The sequence below is a fragment of the Suncus etruscus genome, chromosome 10 (genome assembly GCF_024139225.1).
Source record: "Suncus etruscus isolate mSunEtr1 chromosome 10, mSunEtr1.pri.cur, whole genome shotgun sequence".
NCBI classification, from domain to species: domain Eukaryota; kingdom Metazoa; phylum Chordata; class Mammalia; order Eulipotyphla; family Soricidae; genus Suncus; species Suncus etruscus.
The window spans coordinates 56045868-56061196 of NC_064857.1; the positions used below are offsets into that span (position 1 = coordinate 56045868).

A 15329-nucleotide genomic window follows, 5' to 3' on the forward strand; every position below is an offset into this window, starting at 1 on the left:
AGTAGGCTTCGAGGCATGAGCCAAACTCCTGAGGCTGCTGACAGAAGGCAACTAGCCCTCATCACCTGCGTCCCTCTAACAGGCACAGGCAACGTCTGCTCCATACCCCAGACACATGGCCGCAGAGTTCCCAGGAGCCCAGCCTCCATGCTCACACTCAGGTCCGCAGATAGGTTTCCAGCTGAATAAATGTCTTCATTATCTTAAAGCAATCCTGTATCCTGGGCAGCTACCCCATTTGAGAACTGGATCATGGAAACCACATCCATAGCCAGACCAAGAAACAATTCTGCATGTTCAAAAACGAACTCTTTGGGTCAGATTACTAGGACAACAGGTGTGGAAGGGTGCTTGCCTGACAAATAGCTTCCTCAGTTTCATTCCCCAGAACCATGTAGAGTCTCCTGAGTCCCACTTGGGGTGACCTCCTTACACAGACAGAACTAGGAGTAAGCCCTGAACACTGCTGGGTGTATTACAGAAACCAAAAGAACCATCAAAGCAATCGACTTACGGGCTAGATAGCATGGAGGTAAGGCGTTCGCCTTTCATGCAGGAGGTCATCGGTTTGAATCCTGGCGTCCCATATGGTCCTCGTGCCTGCCAGGAGCAATTTTTGAGCCTAGACCCAGGAATAACCCCTGAGCACTGCCGGATGTGACCCAAAACACACACACACACACACACACACACACACACACACACACACACACACAGCAATCGACATACCCATAAGTCTGCATCATGGTCACTTATTAGATCCAATGTGCATCTTGGCGGGCTGTGGAAGTTCTTCTGTAACTAGGGGGATACCGGGTGGGTAGCTGTGTGTCCTGTATGTGGGCCACACACACACATGCATGCACATGTGCACAATATGTGCACGCTCACACGACCCCTCTGTTCATAAGAACAAAGTATTCTGAGTCCTGCAGAGGCCCAGAACCAGCATCAGAGATGACTGCCCCCAGGTCAAGGTGAATATAGAGGGGACTCCGAAGGGAGGGCCATGGAAATGGCCCGACACAAAAGTCCAGGCCAGAGACTAGGCACCTTGTCCACATGTACTGGGTACATAGGCGCTGATCGTGGGATGGGTGTGTGGGACTTGGTTCTTTGCACTATGAACACTGCTGTGTCATCCACTTCTCAGGGCCCCTCCTGCGCCCCCACAGCTCTCACACAGGGTTCTATTGGGTGCGGATGCATTCCTGGGGCTGCTCTCGGCCGGGTCCTTCTAGTTAGCAAAGCACAGGCTCCATCAAGTGCCTCCATCAAGAACCTGAGCTGCAGTCTCGGGGCAGGTTTGTCCATATATGAGAGGAACAGGACCAATCACATTTCCTGACTTCATGTTTTATTTATGGGCACTCCAAAGCAGATTTGCTGTGATAGTTCTAAAAATACAGTATCTATCCTCAAAACCCTCGGTATGCAGGAAACCATATTGTCTTGTCAGAAGATGAGCCCCCCCCCCCCCCAAATCCGGCAGGAAGTACAGAGATGGGCCTGCAGGCCACGGAGCATCCAGAGGAACCGGGTGTGGGAAAGCCTCACAAAGGTGAATGAAGTTCCCAAGGCAGCAGCTCTGAAAAGCAGGAAGGAATCAGGGGAATAGGCTATATCTGGGCCACCTGCTCACAGAAAAAGTGCACAAATGGGATTGTGGATTGGTGAGGTGTTTTGTTTTGTGATCCCAAAATGGATCGGCGAGGTACTTTGTTTTGCTTTGTTCCTTTTTCTTTAACCAAAATAAAAACAGGTGTTAAGATTCACGTGGTAAGGCCTTGATTAGCAGGATGAAAGTCACTGAATTTCTCTTTGGAAAATTAAAGTGAAACCTTATAGAACTGTCCTGAGATGACATTTAATGAAGAAAACCAAAATAAATAATCCGGCAAGAACATAAATTTTAAAATTCAGTCATTTCACCGTGGGGGATATATATCTCTCGGAGAGTTAAAATACAAAATTAGAAAAGAAAAGTGCATTTTTAAAAGGTGAACTTTCAAACCCTGGCACAAGTGCAATTGTTCTGACTATGCTGACTACAGGCTGGAATATACAATGACATTCAAGAAAAGCCTTAAGAACAAGTCCAGTTTCACAAGAATCAGTCAAATAAGGCTCCCTCCCTCGTTAAAAAATATACAATACACAAAGCAGTTTGAAAAAAAGTAGTATTATTTAACAGTTTTCAGACTTAAATATTTTCACATAACAAAAGGGTTTATATCACCATCAATATTACTTATATACAGATGCCAAAAGTGAACAACAACCAAAAAAAAATATCCAAAGATGCCCTTTCGAAAAAATAATGGTCAAAGTCTTTCTTCTGAATGTACAAAGCCCATACGACAGTTATAATAAACGACTCTCTTCTGAACCAGGGAGGCAATGGGAGAAGATAAAGGCAATTATTCTTCAGGAAAACAACATGGGTGCACAGATCACCCTGTGAGCTCTGGGGCAAGCAAGGGTGGGGGGCCTGTTTTCCACCCCAGCTCAATACTGACAGAAGTGCTTTCGGGAGGACGGAGCCGCCGGCTGGGCTCTCCCTGGGATGAGGGCTCGTATTTACAGAACAGACGGTCCCGCCACACAGAGGCCCGCACTGTGCCTATGTACACAGGTATTTATTTATATATAGAACATATAAATAATGGCCACGGAGAGGTTCATGTGAAGTCCAGAACGTTCCATCTTTGGAATGCTGTAGGAAGGACGCGTACTCGGCCCCGCACGGAGCTGGGGTTTGGTTTGCGACAGGTTTAATGTGGCACCATTGATGATACTAAAGAATTCCCTGAAATAAAAAGTTACATCGGCTGATGCGTGAAGACAGTGTGGGGCTTCCAGGCCTCTTCGCTCGGGCTCTGTAGCAGCCCGGGGCCGGCCCTCCAGGCCCTGCACTGTATGGCTTGTGCTTTCTGGAACTGCCACCCCCTCGCACAATACTCTCATTGGGGCATGCAGTTGCTATGCGGGGAGTGTGGCCCTTAACCCGGTGCCAGGGCCACTGTCATCCCCCAGGTCACACGCGGACACTGCATCGTTCCCCAGGCAGGAGGATGGGTCCAGCCATCTCTCCAGTGTCAGCTCGGCAGCCTGCACCTCTGCACTGTGAGGCGGGCTCAGCATGGTCCAGTCCTCCTGCTATCAAAGTGCCCAGGGGCTGCTCTTGGCCCACGAGCTCCGCTTCTCAGACCAGAAAGCACGAAGCCAACTCTGCCTTGGCCCACGGCTGCCGCCCTCTCTGCTAACACAAAGAAATCACAGACACTGATAGCAGGATCCAGTTAACTCAGCCTCGGAGGGAGGAACAGCGAGGCTGCCTGGGAGTACCTGAGTTCAGTGATTTGCAGACGGATGATGAGCGTGTGTGGACATTTCCCCGCTCTCCCCCGCAGAGGTCTCTCAAAGACAATGATTCTTTCAATGTGTTTAGGGCTGAACAGTCACTGTAGTTGTGGTTCCAACACCTGAAGTTCTGGCGGAGGCTCCGGGAGTGCCTGTCCTTCAGGCCTCAGAACACGTCGGCCAGCGCCTGCCACTCACCGGCTGACTCCTGAACCACCTCCTCCAGGTGCAGCGTCTGGCTCAGCTCCTCCCCTGCCTGCTCCTGCGGGCCAGCAGCCACCTGTGAGGGGCCTGGGCAGACAACATGGGTAGGCATCAGCAGCAAGGCCCCGCTGACCGTGGGTGACCCTCCTCATCTAATTCACCCATGTAGCCCTGCAGCCTGCACCCCCACTCACCCGCATAGCCATGTGCACGCCTCATGTGCAGCTTCATGTTGCTCTTCTGTGTGAAGCCCATGGCACAGCAGACGCACTTGTAGGGCCGTTCGCCCGTATGTTTCTTCATGTGCACCTGCAGTGCGCTCTTCTGGTTGAAGGCCTTCTCGCACAGCGTGCACTGGAAGGGCCGTTCGCCTGTGGAGGAGGGACGGGCAGGGGTCCGACCCGGGTGCACTTATGTGAAGGATTCAGTATGAAGTATCACTGCTCCCCTCTGGCCAGAGGCCACTGAACTCCTTCTCAAGGGCATCTGCACCCAGTGGGTGCGAGGCGGCCTGGGCTTGGCTTGTGCCCAGCCTGTGCTGGGCATGAGGTGCACTATACCCCCCGCCCACACACTTATGTTCAGCACAGGTGAATGGGCTCTGCTCTGCATAGCACCAAGGACAGCCTTGACCATGGGGCACGGGGGAACGGATAGACCTAGGGACCGGGCAGAGAAGGCACCACAGCACCCAGCAATCCCTGGCCTGTTTGGGGAGGCGACCCCTGACCACACACACAGAACTAGGGTTCCATGGGCATATGGGCATCCCACAGCTCAGAACCAGACACGGGGATAGAGGAGCAACTTAGGGAGGAAGGAGGCGGCATGGCGAGGTATGAAGGGGACAGGCACCAGATGGATGGAGGGATGGGGACACAGACAGACAGATGACAGGGACATGGCCTGTGGCATGGCTCACCTGTATGGATACGGCTGTGGCGCTCAAGCTGGCTGGGTTTGGCAAAGGCCTTCTCACATGTGTCACACTTGAACACGCGAGGCTTCTGTGAACTGAGCGAGGGGCCCGCCTGGTGGGTCTGCATGTGCTCCTGTGAACAGGCAGATGGGTCACCAGGGCACGACCTGGGATGGGGAACCAGCCATGCACCCTGCACCACACTAGAGCCTTCCCAGGATTAACACTATGCAAAGAGGGTTGGAAAGGGCCCTGCTGAGACACCTAGGCCCCATGGGGGACCTCAGAGATCGAGACCCAGGCCTCATGGGCCTCAGAGACTGTCCCTGTGCTAAGGACCTGGCATGCAGATACCTCTTTTCCAGTATAGGTTTGGTTTGGTTTGGGGTTGGGGGTCCTTGGGGACTGCTCATGTGCCCTGCTACAGGAGCTAGGTGGCCCTGAGTCTGACTAATCTGGGACTCAGAGAAGGCTGCCATGACAGTCATGAACCTCTTGGCTTGGCTGAGAGGGGCAGCAGTGACAGTTCCACATGGACCCTTCTCTGTACAGCTCCCTCAGTCCAGCATGCTGACAGGCACCAGGTGCTTTCTTCACAGCAAACTTCCAGTCATCCTCTTCCGTCTCCTCCCAGCTTCTCCTCCCCCTCTTCCTGCCCCTTCTTCCCCCTCCTCACTGCTGCCCTGGAGCTGAGTGTGGAGGCGAAAAGCGCCGGAAGCCTGTTAGGAGCCTGCACACTGCTCTATCCTGGCCCCAGTGTGCAGACAAGTGTGCATGTCTGTATGTACGTGCACTGCATGTATTTTGTGGGCATATGTACATGAGTGAGTGAGTGTGCTGGGCACTTGGTTATTTCTAAATCAATCTAAGTTTTCTTTTTTTTTTGGCCACACCCGATGACACTCAGGGTTTACTCCTGGTTATGTGCTTAGAAATTGCTCCTGGCTTGGGGGACCATATGGAACACAGAACCGCGGTCCAGATGCTTTACCGCTTGCGCCACCCCAATGTAAGTGTTTTGTTTGTTTGTTTGTTTTGTTTTTTTTGGGCTACACCCATTTGATGCTCAGGGGTTACTCCTGGCTAAGCATTCAGAAATTGCCCCTGGCTTGGGGGGACCATATGGGACGCCGGAGGATCGAACTGTGGTCCTTCCTTGGCTAGCACTTGCAAGGCAGACACCTTACCTCTAGCGCCACCTCGCCGGCCCCTCAATGTAAGCTTTTAAATCCAAATCTTTTTTGGAGTGGGTCACCCCTGGCAGATGTGGCGTGGGGAGGGGATCAACCCTGGCTCTGTGCTCGGGGCTCACTCTTGATTCAATGTCCCCCACTGCTCTAGCCCCATAACCCCCCATCCCCACGCACTGGGAACTATGCTGTGTCTCAGATACACTACTGGCTGGGTGCTGAGTACTACACCCCATGGCAGATATGCTTGGGAGCAGCGTAGAGCTGGGCAGAGCCAGAGAGCGACCAGCAGTATCAAACTCACTGCCACACCTGAGAGCCCATAGCTGCCGCCAGAGGCCCTATCTGGCCCTGAGGCAGCTGAGTGAGCATGCAGCTGGTACCTCAGGCTGGCAGGCCCTGGGGCTGCCCACCCTGCACCCCTTGCCCCTCACTTGCTTGATGACCTGCAGGCTCCCCACCCACCCACCCACACAGCTCCCAGCACGTACCTTGAGGTGCGTGGCACGCTTGAAGGCCTTGTGGCACAGTGCACAAACGTGGATGCGCTCGCGCCCATGTGCCTCCTTGCTGTGCTGCTGGAGCAGTGCGGCCGACGGGAAGGAGCGGCCGCACTCAGAGCACGGCTGTAGCCGACCCTCCTTCTCGGCAGGCCCACCTGGACCCAGGCTGGCAGCCACATCGGTGACCTGGGGGCCAGAGGGGCTGTGAGCGTATATACAGGGGGTGGGTCCCGCTCCTCCCCAGCCCCTGGTCCGCTGCTTCCTCAGGCCAGAAGAAGCTGAAGCTCTTGTGGCTGGCATGGCCATGTGGAAGACGGGGTTTGGGGCAGGGCTTACCACCACCAACATTGCACCCAGCAGAAAAGAGGTCGGGGCCACTGTCTCTTGCACCCCATGCCCGGTACCTGGTAGGTGATCTCCTCACATGTGGCTGACGGCGCCTGCGAAGTATGGCTCACGAGGATGACCTGTGGAGAACCCGTGGCTCCTTGGCCCGAGAGAGTAGGATCCGTGAGCAAGGCTGGGAACTGCTGACCCTGGCAATGACCAAGCAATGGTGTTAGGACTGGGGGCTCTCCAAGCCATCCAGGAATGGAACCCGGGGCATCACACATGCAAGGCAAAAATGCTCTCCTGCTGCCATGTGTCCGGGGGCCCTGGAACAACCCAAATGATCTTGCGTGGTCTGGATCTTCCACAGTGGCTCCCTGAACTATGAATATGAATGTCATGCACTTCCACGCATGACATTCACCAAGAAAAAAGCTCTGGCAGGAACATCCTGCAACCTTGGGAAAACTGAAAACAAAACACACATGTTGGAGCTGCTGTTCCAGTAAGGGTGGTGATGGAGGTTCTGTTCTGGGCCTGGGTGTGGCTCTGGGATAGGCTGGGACAGGATATGTCAAGCAAACAGGGCAGTGGGATCCTGCAGGGATGGGAATGCTCCCTGGGCTCAGTAGTGAGACATTCTCCATCCACGACACTCAGGTACCATCTGCTATATTTATTCCCTAAGCATTGCTGGCAGCCCTGCACCCTGAACGAGGACCCCAGGAGAGCGGACAAAAGGTGTGGATACAGCAGGTGTGGGTCAGAGCTGAACTGCCTGGCCACTGTGATGGTGAAGCTGAGCTGGACAGAGGAACAGAGCGAAGGGAGGAAGAGAGCACTGGAGGTGCTGTTGGGTGCACAAGCCCTATCTCTGATGTGACTGAGATGGAAAAGCACAATAGGGAGATGACAATTTGCTTTTGAATGAAGCTTCAAAGAGCTTGTTCTTCAAAGCACAAGGACCCTGGGTGTCCATCCTTGGTCGACCTCACGTCAAAAGCTCTACTTTTAACAACCCCCCACACATTGACATCTAAGCATCAAGACTTCAATGCTCTGATGGAGCCAATCATCTACAAATAGATCCGCCAGGGATTTACAAAAAGTCACCTACTAACACTGAAGTTATCTCTAGAATAAGTCAGCAATCTCTTCTTGTCTTCATGTGTGAAGAGCTGGAAGTGACAGGCCCAGAGCAGATAACAGGGCACGGGCAGTGGGCAGCAGACAGAAAACCCCCACGGCCTCCCATCCTCCCTGAAGTCTGCTGGCCAAACTCCTCTTCTCCACATCACAGCAACCACTTAACCCACACAAGATCCCAAAGAGCTACTTCTAAATTAAAAATTACAGGTGATTATGAACTCATCAAAACTTTTTTTCTGAAAATGCTGCTATCAAAAAGATTCAACTTTGAAACCCAGGACACAGACTGAATAAACTTCCTGAGACGGATCCTCTGTTCTCAGCCTGGTTCACTTCCTGGACTTTATAAGGAAGCGAAAGAATCCTCTCTCCCTTAATTGCTTCAGGGAGGAAAGAACAGAGCTTGGGGTCGAACAAGCTGATGCCTAGTCGTGTCCAGAAAAATGCCAGGCCAGCAGGTGACTCAGGGGTACCTGCTGCCCACTGCATGTGTAGGGCCACAGGAGCAACGCCAACCCTGTTGCAAACACATGCAGAACAGCCCTGCCTAGTGCTGGCAGCTACACTACATCTGTCTACAGTGCGTGAGAAGTAGGATGAGGGCCAAAGTGCTGCCTGCAGAACAGAAGGACATTCAGATGGGGTCGCAGAAGGGTGAGGATCTTCTCAGAAAACTGGGGGCTCGAGGACCCACGTGTGCCTTGACTCTGGTGTACGCACCCACACGAAATGTGTCGGAAGTGGAATTCTTGCCACTTCCAAGAACTGCCCCAGCAGAGTTTCTAATCTAGAAAACTGGACTCTACCCAGCCATCAAGTGACATGAGGGAAGATCATGACTGTTAGATCACTCCTGGTTTCACCCAAACCAAAGATCATCCCTGGTTCCTTTGTATCTGGTTTGGTTACAACTTGGTTTTACCCAAAACAGAGATTATTTCACATGCAGACCTGGACAGGACTAGCTCAGGATAGCCTAAACTATCTGTCCTTACTCTCCCACTCAGGGGTAGTCTCTGTACACAGTAAAAACAACTGTTCTGGGGGCCAGAGCAATAGCACAGCGGAAGGACGTTTGCCTTCCACACAACCAACCTGGGATGGACCCAGGTTCGATCTCCAGCATCCCATATGGTCCCCTGAGCCTGCCAGGAGTAACTCCTGTGCGCCACCAGGTGGATTCTGTGTTCTACAATCCCCCAAAAAGGGAGAGGGATTCCCATGCCCCCTGTCCTGGTAGGACAAGAGACACAGGTCCAGTAGCAATTCCAACACAGAAAAAATCCACACACAGTTGGGAAGGTATAGCAAGCCAGAAAACTAACCACAAGCTGTTCACCCACAAGCCAGTCCCTCCACTACATGGAACCACAAGCCTAGATGGCAGCTCTTCTTCCAGGCCTCCTGAGTAGCATTTATTGAGATAAACAAAGCCCACCCTTAAGGGGAGGGGAAAAGCCAGATGAGGAGGCAATGGGGAAACATCTTTTTAACAGGAAAACCAAAGACTTAATTGAGAGAATTAGAAGGCAATATGAGGACCAATCCAAAGGCCTCTACCAACATGGCTCAAAAACAAAACAAAACAAAACAAAACAAAAAGACAGTTCTGGCAGGCAGCTTACTCTGATATAAGGTAGAACATTAACAGACTACCTGTGCCTGGTTTGGATTACTTCATGCATGACCCTGCTTCAGACCCGTTCACTGGGGGAGGTTGGAAATACAGCATGTGGAATAATTTTACACAGTGACTACCTGAGGTCAGGGAAACACCCCTGTGAGGTCTGCCCCTAGCTGACAGAGCCAGGAGGCAAGGGATACTGACTGTGTGCCACCCTCTGAGCCCTGATTTGTTCTCCTGACACCCCTCAGTGGCATCTGGAGCCCTGGCTCCCTCTGTCTGCATTTAGCACAAGCTCTTTCTGGCTTAAATTGGAAGCGCTGCAGAAAGGAAATAGGACTGGGGTTCCCGAGACAGCCCAGCACTGCACCCACCTGAGAGGCGAGATTGAGTGTGACGGTGTCCAGTGCCCCTGAGAGCAGGCCCTGAGTGTCGGCCAGAGTCAGTGTGAGGCTGGCATCTCCCCCAACACCCGAGGACATGAGCAGGTTCTGTGTGGGCACGGCTGAAGGGGACAGTGGGGTGGAGGGCTGGAGGCTTCCGGCGGCAGCATTCAGCTCTAGGAGACAAACAGGAAGGGCTCAGTGGTCCCTGGGCCCCAGTCCCCCAGCTCTGCCCTGCCTGCCTGTGGGGGTGACGGCAGCAGATTGCAGAGAGACTTTCATTCGCAGCTTAGGGCAAGTCCCCTCATGAATAAACTGCTTCTGCGTCAGAGCAAAAGCACAACAGGGAAGGAGGGCTTTTGATTGCACACAACCAACCAAGGTTCAATCCTAGCATCCCATATGGTACCCACGCACTGACAAGAGTAATTCCTGTGCACAGAGCCAGGAATAACCCCTGAGCACTGTCAGATGTGGTTTAAAACCCTAAACAAATAAGTAAATAAGCTGCTTCTTAGGGAGAGAACAAGGGAAAAGCAGTCAACCAGAGGCCTACTCTGCTGAATACTCGAACGAGAGTTCTAGAACAGGAGGCTCCATTAGTAGGCCCAGCCCTACAAGGGTCCAAACAGTGTCTAGCCAAGGCCCATACCCCTCCTGGGGCCACAAGCAAAACTGACAAATTCTGAATTCAGAGCCTGCCCAGCCCTAAGTTGCTCAGGCCTGTGAGAGAGGCACCTTCCTTTAGTCTGGGCTCTACACAAGCTAACCCAGCCTTGAACATCAGATGGCCATAGTTTTCCATTTGGGTTTTTTTGGGGGGTGGGAGGGTGGGGAGAACACTCAACAGTCTTCAGGGCTGACCCTGGTTTTGCATTTGGGTATCACTGCTATTAGGGTTCAAGGGTCAAGAAAGGCTGCTAAGCATCAAACCCAGGTTGGCCACATATGAGGAAAGTATCCCACCTGTTAGCCTCTGGCTCTGGCCTCTGGGTAGCCTCAGTTTAAAGAAGTGCCAGAAGACTAGAGTGATAGTGCAATAGGGAGAGCACTTGCCTTCTATGTGACTGACCTGGGTTCAATCCCTGGCATACTATTTGGTCCTTCCAGCACCACCAGGAGTAGTTTCTGAGGGCAGAGCCAGGAGTAATTCCTGAGCATCTGGGTGTGTGGCCCAAGAGCAAAAATGAAACAAATAAAAAAGAAGAGCCAGAGCCCAGCAGAAACAGGCAGGGGCGTGGAGTGGAGTTAACAGAGAAACACAATCACTTCCTCAGCAAAGCCCTCAAATCCAGATTGTCCTCAGATACAAAGCCCCAACTTGGCAGCCTTGCACCCTTCCAACGTGCAGGGCTGGATTCGGTTCTCAAGTTTCCTGCATTAACCTAAGACGCTGCTTCTTAGAGTGGAGCTTTTGGCTTTTTTCTATGTGACTCTTATTTCCAGGTCGAGAGTCCTCCCTGACACTTAAACCCTGTCCCCAGCATCTCTCCCGCCTCAGGACAACCTGTAGCTCCCACAAGCACTCCTGGCTAGTCATGGAACTTGTTCTGCTGACAGCCAAAGGCTGTTTTCATGACAGAATCATCAGGCAGCTTTGTGGAAGTTTCGGGGCAGAGCTCAGGGCTCAGTCGGGGCCCAAAGGACTACAGCTCAATGCCCAGTGATTCTCAGAGGGACCCTGGAGAGCTCTCCCTGGGCATGCTGGACTGAGAACTGTGGTGACCAAGACTGAGACCCAAGCATGCATTAAGAAGCTGCAGCCAGCCCAGGCCATATGCATATGCCTGACACCAGCTGGGTTGGTGGCTGACATCTGGGACTAGTCTGTGGTCCCTGACAGAAAAGCTTCTGCCTGTCTAAACTCTAGGTGTCCTGTCAGACTGCCCTGTCGGGCACTGTGACCAGAGACACAGCTCTGAGGCAGGTGCTCAGTGCACACAGTCCAACGGTGCCTGTCCCTGGACCTGCAGCAGGGAGAACAAGGGAATTGGGGTTTCTAGCTCTTTGCTAAACAAAAATACGCAAAACAACATGACTCAGGGAAGACCACTGGGAGGCCACCAGTCCAACAAGTATCCACGCAGGGATCACTTCCTGCACCGCCTGGTGCCCTGAGTGGTGCTGGGTGTGGTCCAGGAGGAACCACAAGGCCCTGGCACAGAATTCCCGGCCCAGTTGACCAAGACCAGCAGGTGTGGTACTGCCTGAGAAACCCAAACAATGACAACAACGCTGTCAAACTGGACTGATGTTAAGAATTTCCACTGTCCACATTCCAAAGTGAGACTTGAACTTGAGCCTTGCACGCTAGCTCCCACCACCCAGGAGCACTGGAGTGTGCAGATACGAACAGACAGGAAAAACACTGCATGTCATTGGTGACTAACCAGAGATGGTCAGGGTGATTTCCTGAGGAGACCCTGTGGAGGAAGCAGCTGTGGGTCCGGCCGCCTGTGCCAGGACCTGGCTCAAGCTAGAGTTATTGATGGTCAGGGTGATCTCATGGGGGCCGCCAGACGTGGTAGACACCAGGCCCTGGGAAGTCATCACCTGAGACAGGTCTTGGGTTCCTGGAAAAAAACAGAGCAGAGCTTAGTTCAATGATGGGGCACATCCTGGCTCTCAGAGCAAAACCATTTTGGCACAGGTTCTGCTCCCAGAGGGAGAGCACAGAGAGGAACCACGACCAGCCCTGCGCTGATGAAGAGCAGTGAAGCCTCATGAGGAGGAAGCCCAAGATAGAGCGATCACAAACACCAGCACATGCAGGTCGTGGGCCCAAGCAAAGCTTCCTCAGAAGCCTGGGGACAAGGTATTGCTGGCACGGCAGGCCCTTACCAGAGCTGCTGGCAGTCAGTAGAGAGTCCTGCTCGGACAGCGGGCCGATGGTCAGGTTGGCAGCTGTGACTGTGGGCTGCAGGGACAGGCCAGAGATGGGCTGGATGAGCACGCTGGCCTGACCGGTGCTGTCGGAACTGCTGGACGAGGCAATGCCAGGCTCCGCCGCCAGCTGCTGAGCCACCACACTGCCCTGTTGCAGTGTCTGCTGAGCTACCACGCTGCCCTGCTGGAGCGTCTGCTGCAGGATGTTGGGATCAATCTGAAAGGTGACAGCCACGTGTCAAGCAATGTCATGAGGGCATAGGGTACCTAGGGCAGACCAGCAGGGGCCACACACTGGCAGCATGTACCTGTAAGGTGATATTGTTGATGCTAGAAGCATCGATTCCAGAGATCTGGACGTTGGGCCCCACCAGGTTGGCGGCCAGCTGCAGCTGTATGCCTTCCAGGGTGGCCAGGCTGCCATCTGTCAAGGACACAGTCCAGTCGCCGCTGGCTGGGGGAGAGAAGCAGAGCAACCGCAGGTAAGCAGAGGCCCCTCTGGCCTCGCATTGGGAAAGCTCATGGCTACACCAGGGTCCTGCCTATCACCCCACCCCCATCTTCCTGCATAACCTTATCTGATAGTAAAACCAGCCCATTTCTGGGAGGGGTCTTTGGAAGGTAACAAAAGGATTGCCTGAGGTGCAGGAAGGGGATGAATGGATGATTGAGAGATTGAGTGAGAAGCAGGATGGAGGAAGAAAAGATAGGTCAAATGCAGAGCTGATTATGGACCCATCATAAAAGGTTATGAATGAAGCAACACCTGTTGGCTAGGGCCTTGAATAAAACTTCATATCTCCTGAAACCTGTCTCTGGATCCTTTCCTCACGACTACCCTGAACCGTTAGGCCCGCTGGCTAGAAGAAAGGGGTTGCAGGCACGTGGCCCTGGCTGGCAGAGAAAGGCCTCTCCATCTATTTCACCTTCACCGCCATCCAGCACTCAATAATTAGCATGTTATTCTACACTGCCCTGAAACATCCAACAGATAATGACCCAATCCAGCTAGGGTGGGGCAGGATATGCAGCCCTCTAGGGGTGCTGGACGGACCAGGAGGTGGTCAGAGATCAGGTCCACTGCAGGGGTTGGGTGCTCTCATTTGTTTGTCAGAGGGTATAATTCTGGGCTAGAGTAAAATTACAGTGGGGAGGGTGTTTGCTTTGCATGTGGCAAAGCCAGGCTTCCTCCTGCAGCACCCCAAAGGGTCCCCCCAAAGCCCTCCAGGGATGATCCCTGAAAACAGAATCAAAAGTCATCCCTGAGGTGTGAACCCTCCCAAAAAGGAAGTCAGATTTCCTGAGGATTGTGGGGAGATTCTGATTCTTGGGGAGTGGGAGGGTGGGAAGCCCCTACATGGGACTCTGTGAGGAAGCCAAGACTGATCAGTGCTGTACTTCCCTGATAATCCTGCCTCCCACAGAACACAGCAGCAGGGAACTGTTCTCACTAGGGTCTCCATCCCCTGCTCAGGGCCCAGAGACAAATAGCAGCCTCAGATGTCTTAAGTGCAGTGCCTGTTGGAGGCCCTCGAAGACTGGGGATTCCCCCCAGAGAGCCCTCGACAGTCCGGGGATTCCCCCCACCCAAGCAAGTGCCCACAGCCATCAATGAATGCCAACGCCTTAGAAAGAGTGTGACACATGCAGCTCTGAGCCAGCCTTGAGAATGCTAAGCGGCATCATTTGGAAAAGTACCAGACAGCTGAGAGGGGGCACAGAGACACGGGGAGGGAGTACATGCTGAGCAGGCACAGGCCTGGGTGGCCCTGGGGTCTCTGCACACAGCCTCAGGAACACTCAGTGGGAACAGATCCCCACTTGTAGCAACCCTGGACCAACAACCTCTGGGAGCACCCCATGAGAGAGAGGAGAGAGAGAGAGAAAAGAGGGGTAGAAAAAATGCTGGGCCCGGAGAGATAGCACACCGGCGTTTGCCTTGCAAGCAGCCAATCCAGAACCAAAGGTGGTTGGTTCGAATCCCGGTGTCCCATATGGTCCCCTGTGCCTGCCAGGAGCTATTTCTGAGCAGACAGCCAGGAGTAACCCCTGAGCACCGCCGGGTGTGGCCCAAAAAAAAAACTAAAAAAAAAAAAAAAAAAAAAAAGTATCATTTTATTTCCATTCTAATAGGTAATTTATGGATCAGAGAAAGAACAGAGAAAGGTAGAAGGGAGCAGCAGGCAACATCTCAAGGATGCTTTATCTCTGGTCCTAACGGACCAGGAGTCTTTGGTCTAGACTCTACCCTGGGATCCTATCAATTGTCGAATTTTTTCCTTAAATACCTGACAGACCATCATCCATTGCGGGTGGAGGGTGGGGGGAGGCGGTGTGTCCAAGGGGCATGTCCAAATCTAATTATCATTACAAGAGATTAGCATGATTATTCTGGCCAGAGCAATAGCAGAGAGGTAATGCATTTTGTCTTGCACACTGCCCATAAGGATTCTATCCCCAGAATCCTATATGTTCCCCCAAACCTGCCAGGAGCGATTTCTGAGCACAGAGCCATGAGTAACCCAAGAGCCACTGGGTGTGACCCCAACACCCCCCCCCAACAAAAAAAAGAACACAAAAAAAAGAACCCCCAAAGAATTCATTATGGGGGCCGGAGCAATAGCGCAGCTTTGCACACTGCTGACCTAGGACGAACCTGGGTTTGAATCTCAGGATCTCATATAATCCTCCTCACCAGGAGCGATTACTGAGCACATTGCCAGGAGTAACCCCTGAGCGTCAGCGGGTGTGCCCCCCAAAAAAATAATTTTAAAAAAT

At 52.8% G+C, this 15329-nt stretch overlaps 1 protein-coding gene across 2 annotated transcripts in view; it reads right to left on the reverse strand.

Moving 5' to 3' along the window:
• Positions 1-2166: 2166 nt before the first annotated feature.
• The window catches only part of ZNF236 (zinc finger protein 236), a 55151-nt gene continuing 41988 nt past the window's right edge, over positions 2167-15329 (reverse strand). For both annotated transcript variants that reach the window (XM_049781741.1, XM_049781740.1), the window contains exons 23-31: positions 12860-13005; positions 12507-12768; positions 12056-12238; positions 9657-9841; positions 6584-6715; positions 6168-6365; positions 4490-4619; positions 3762-3938; positions 2167-3654 (exon numbers count right to left, since the gene is read on the reverse strand). In XM_049781741.1, the coding sequence (XP_049637698.1) occupies positions 3530-3654; positions 3762-3938; positions 4490-4619; positions 6168-6365; positions 6584-6715; positions 9657-9841; positions 12056-12238; positions 12507-12768; positions 12860-13005 (1538 nt within the window). In that variant the 3' untranslated portion in view covers positions 2167-3529. The remainder of the gene's footprint in view (positions 3655-3761; positions 3939-4489; positions 4620-6167; positions 6366-6583; positions 6716-9656; positions 9842-12055; positions 12239-12506; positions 12769-12859; positions 13006-15329) is intronic.